The sequence below is a fragment of the Chinchilla lanigera genome, unplaced genomic scaffold (assembly GCF_000276665.1).
Source record: "Chinchilla lanigera isolate Chin_1 unplaced genomic scaffold, ChiLan1.0 scaffold00166, whole genome shotgun sequence".
Lineage (NCBI taxonomy): Eukaryota > Metazoa > Chordata > Mammalia > Rodentia > Chinchillidae > Chinchilla > Chinchilla lanigera.
The window spans coordinates 938,974-943,701 of NW_004955567.1; the positions used below are offsets into that span (position 1 = coordinate 938,974).

At 54.9% G+C, this 4,728-nt stretch overlaps 1 protein-coding gene across 1 annotated transcript in view; it reads right to left on the minus strand.

Moving 5' to 3' along the window:
• Positions 1-4,119, minus strand: part of Brsk1 (BR serine/threonine kinase 1) — a gene marked incomplete at its 5' end in the record, with an annotated part of 18,365 nt that extends 14,246 nt beyond the window's left edge. The window contains 3 exon segments of the mRNA XM_013509249.1: positions 2,179-2,319; positions 3,855-3,940; positions 4,025-4,119. Coding sequence (XP_013364703.1) covers positions 2,179-2,319; positions 3,855-3,940; positions 4,025-4,119 — 322 coding nt within the window.
• Positions 4,120-4,728: the final 609 nt, after the last annotated feature.

A 4,728-nucleotide genomic window follows, 5' to 3' on the forward strand; every position in this document is an offset into this window, starting at 1 on the left:
AAAAAAAAAAAAAAAAAAAAAAAAAAAAAAGTAAAAGTCAGGCTGGGGAAGCAGCTCAATAGTAAAGGCTTGCCGAGCACACGCAAGGCTCTGGGTTCGATCCTCAGCAACCCCTCCCCTAAAAAAGACCCTAAGGGCCAATGCCTGGGCGGAGGTGGGGCTGCAGGACTAACTGGGATCGTCAGTAACTGGGTCACACAGAGTGTTAAATATGTTGCGTAGCGCCCCAGCGCCCCCTAGGGGCCAGAGGCGTCAAGGTCAGGGTTATGACAAGGTCTTGTCAATCGGGAGGTGTTGAAAATTTGAAGACGCTGCTTTTCAACGCCAAGATCCACCCCAGGGTGAGTTCTCCCGTCCGATCCCCACTCCGACTCTAACATGCGTCCCAGAGGGAGCCGTGTGCGCACCCGGGAGGCTGAGCCATGAAGGCATACCTTCCGCACCCCAGGTCATCATAAAGATGCTTCCCATTAAATACCTGGTTTTGGCGGCAGACGCAAAGCAATGCGGAAAAGATAATGTCTCCACACACACACTCGCACGGCAAAAATGAACTCCGACCCCAGCGCACCACACACCCAGCCGCCCTGAAACTTCTAGAAAACAGTAGCAGAGGCTTCCAGGGCCCTGCGGTGGGGCCAAGATTTTTATACAGGGCAGAAAAAAACATGAAGTGTAAAAGAAAAAAAAATACAACTCGAGTTCACCAAAGTTTAACAATGTGGTTTTTTTCAAGACTCTGCTGTAAAACTGTCAAAAACATAACACAGACTGGGAGAAAGTAGTTCAAAACATTGATAAAAGACTTGTTCCAAGAATAAATGATTCTAAGGGTGACTCCTGGAGTCATCTCTTCTCAGATGGAACAACTGTTACAAACCAACTGTAAATAGACTACTTTTTTGGTTTCTTTTTTGAGACAGAATCTCGTTATGTAACTCAGGCTGGCCTTGAACTCACAGTGATCCTCCTGCCTCAGCTTCCCAAGTTCTGAGATTATGGCGTGCACCACCACAGCTGGATTGATTAAAATTTTTAAAAATAACTAAAAAATGGGCAAAGAATCTGAATATGCATTTTTCCAAAGAAGATATACAAATGATCAGTAAATGCAGAGTAAGATGCCCCACGCCAGAAATCATCGGGAAACTGCACAGCAAAACGACAGTGAGGTGCAGCTTTGCAGACCCTGGGATGCAACCATCACAAGGGGCCGCAGGGTGGGTGTTGGGCAGGAAGCGCGGGGACTGGAACCCTCACACACGGCTCCCAGGGACAAACTGAAGCCACTTTGGAAATCAGTCCACAGCCCCTTCAAAAGCCTGACGCCGTTACCCTAGAACCCAGCAACAGTGCCCCTAGGAGAACTCAAGGGAATAAAAAGCAGTACACACCAAAATGTGTCCACGAGAGCTCACTTATTCACGAGTATTCCTGTGTCCATACAGCCAGGAAGGGGGAACAAAAATATCCACCAAGAGATGAATAAATAAGCAAAATATTCCACTATCCACACAGTGGAATATTATCCAGCTGTGAAAAGGAAGGAAGCATTGCCACACGCCAGAACAGGGGACCTCATGAAGAACAGTGGAACGCGCCAGGCACAAATGACATACATTGTAGGATTCTATTTCTAAGAAGTGTCCGGAATAGTAAACCCATCAGACACATGCAGATGAGTGGCCTTGCGGGGTAGAGAGGAATGGGGAATGACTGCTTAAGGGGCACAAGGTGATGAAAATGTTCTGAAAGTCACAGCAGTGATGCACAGTATGTTAAAAAAAAAAAAAGGCTGAACTGTACACTTTAAACCCCTGTAATCCCAGCACTCGGGAGGCTGAAGCAGGAGGATCATTGGGAGTTCAAGGCCAGCCTGGGCTACAAAGTGAGCTCAAGGCCAGCCTGAACTGCATAGCCAAGACCCTGTCTCAAAAAAAAAAAAAGAATGGGGTGGGGCGGGACAACTTGTGATGTAGCTCAGGGCAAAGGCCCTGGGCTCGATCCCCAGTACCACACACACACACACACACACACACACACACACACACACGCACAACACACAAATAAAATAAGAAGGGTGATTTGCATGGTTGAGTCATTGCCTCAAGAATTAAGACCAAGCAGAAAGACTAGCATTGGGGCAGACCCCCCGCCCACCCGTCACCGGCCCCTCACCAGATGGAGTAGCTGTGGCAGAAGTCCAGGGCTGACACGATCTGGCGGAAGAACTTGCGGGCCTCCTTGGGCGTCAGCCTGCCTTTCTTCACCAGGTAGTCGAAGAGCTCCCCGCCAGAGACGTGCTCCAGGACCAGGTACCTGCAGGGCACGAGGCGGCAGAGGGCTGGGAGGGGCACAAGGGGCCAGAGGGCGTGGGCTCCCCTGCCCTCAGCCCTCCAAGGCATAGCACCCCGATTCCCATGGGTTCTGGGAGGTGACTCCGATTTCCACCACTCGCCATGAAGCCAGCACTCAAATTCTTCAGCCCGGGGCAGCAGATGCTCCTGCGTCAGCCTCGGGAGGATCAGCTCTTTGCCTCCTCATATTTAGGGAGATAAGGCGACCCCACTGGCACCCAGAGGCCAGCGGCCCTGGGAAGACCCTGCTTCTAGGAAAGCAAGCCTCTAATTCTCACAAGTCCGCAGACGGAGAAACCCAAATTCTCATTCATTCTTGGTCAGTAATAACTGCAGTGTGCACCAGTGAGAGACAACACCCTTCAGCCCTGAGAGGGTAAAACTCCTAGCTCCTGCTGGATGTGGCGTTGTACCCCTGTAGTCCCAGCACTAGGGAGGCTGAGGCAGGAGGATCGATGCAAGTTCAAGGCTAGCCTAGGCTACGTAGTGAGTTCAAGGGCAGTGTGAACTACACAGTGAGACCCTGTCTCAAAACAACAACAACTAGCTCCCCATAACCTTTTGGGGCGTAGAGTCCCAATTCCCATCAGCCACCTGGATGCTAAAGACTCCAAGTCCCATCAGGCTCTGGGAGGTTTGCACTAATTCCCATCAGCCCCTGGAAAACAAAAGCTCAACCTCTCTTGAGCGCTTAGATGGCAAACATTCCCATGGGAAACACACTCTCGGGAGTCCTCCCTCCCAACTCCGTTAGTGGGGTGATGATAATTCTGATTGTTGAGACAATGCACCTCCCCACCTCCACACCTGCGGAAGCCTGAGAACTACAATTCCCATGAGCAGTGGGGCAGCTTTCAGCCCGGGGAAGCATCCCATGCTGGAGACTGGGTGGACAGGAGGTCCCCGTCCCTGATGCCCCCAGACCTCTGTGCAGGTCTTCATCCTGGGTGGAGGGCAGGGGCAGGAGGTCTGTCCGCTCTCCTGTGGCCCAGACTAGCTGTCCTTTGGGCCACCAGGCGCTGGACAAAGAGGCCCATTCTCTGGAGCTCGGACAGGGGCCCCCACCCCCATCTTTCCCGGGGGGTTAACTGACTTTGAGATACTGGCCCAGAACTCTAAGGAGGCCCAGGGCTGGGGTGTCCAGCCACGGCACCTGGAGCGATCTGGGGGAGGACGGGGGTCCTCCAAAGGGAAGACTCCTTGGGCTGTGCCAGGCTTCATGCCTTGGTAAATTGGCTCTGGCTGCGGGCATCCAGACGGCCCAGGAGGGAGTGTTCCCCAAAGCATGTTAGGGTGAGTCAGGGCTGGGGAGTCAGCAGGAGGCTCAGCCTCGGTTCCCCACTCTGGATGACCTGGCCTGGCTGTCCTGCTGCTAATGTGCGGCTAAGTAAGCACTGCAGCCCGGCACTCCATCTGTGATGGTGGGGAGCTCAGGGTGCAGGTCTGCCCCAGTCACCTGGGGAGGGAGGCGGGGGCTGGGTGTCTATAAATACCTACAAATATTTCTTATTCTCATAGACGTCGTGGAGCTTGAGCACGTGCGGGTGTTCGATGAGCTTCAGGATGGCGATCTCCCGCTCCACCTGAGGGCGCGAGGGCACAGTTAGTTCAGCCAGCTCTTTGCCGCCGCCGGGCCGGCCGAAGGAAGGAGCCTCCGCCGCACACACCTTCATCAGCACCGACTCGGACAGCTTCTCCCGGTTCACGATCTTGATGGCGACCTTCTGGCCCGTGATGCAGTGGACCCCGAGTTTAACCAGCCCTGGGGGAGTAGGTGGAAAATGCATGTGGGGTGCTCTCCTGGAGACCCTCCCTCTGCAGCAGAGACGGCCTCTCCTCCGCTCGGGCCTCCCCAGCTGCGCGCCCTCTGCCCTCCCCTGGGCCTGCTCAGGTCCGGCTTCCCTCGATGGCCTCTCCACGGTGCTCTGCTGCCCAATCCGCCCATCAGCTTCCTGAGTTCTCTACCTTTCTGTCTGTGGAGTGGGCGCCCAAAAAATCCACTATTCCCCTCCCACACGGCTCACCGTTCCCTCTCCCCAACCTGCACCCCCCGCTGTCTTCTGGATCTCTAACAGCACTTGTGGCGGAAGCCTGCAGACTCCCAGGCAGACCCAGCCCCAGCCAAACTCTCAGGAGCCTGGGCTCCGGGAGGGCCGTCCCCAAAGACCCAGACCCCGTTCCACCAGCCCGGTCCGCGGCCGCCCCCGTCTCTCAGGGTCCAGGACCCTGACCTCTTCCTTCCTCCCCCAGCCAGGAATCAGGTCAGCAAGCCCCTCCGCTCTGACACGGGGACCTGGGGCTCCGACCTCGTCTTCACAGGGCCCCTGGCCCTCAGCGGCGGCCGTCTCCTCGCCACCCACCGCCCCTGGGC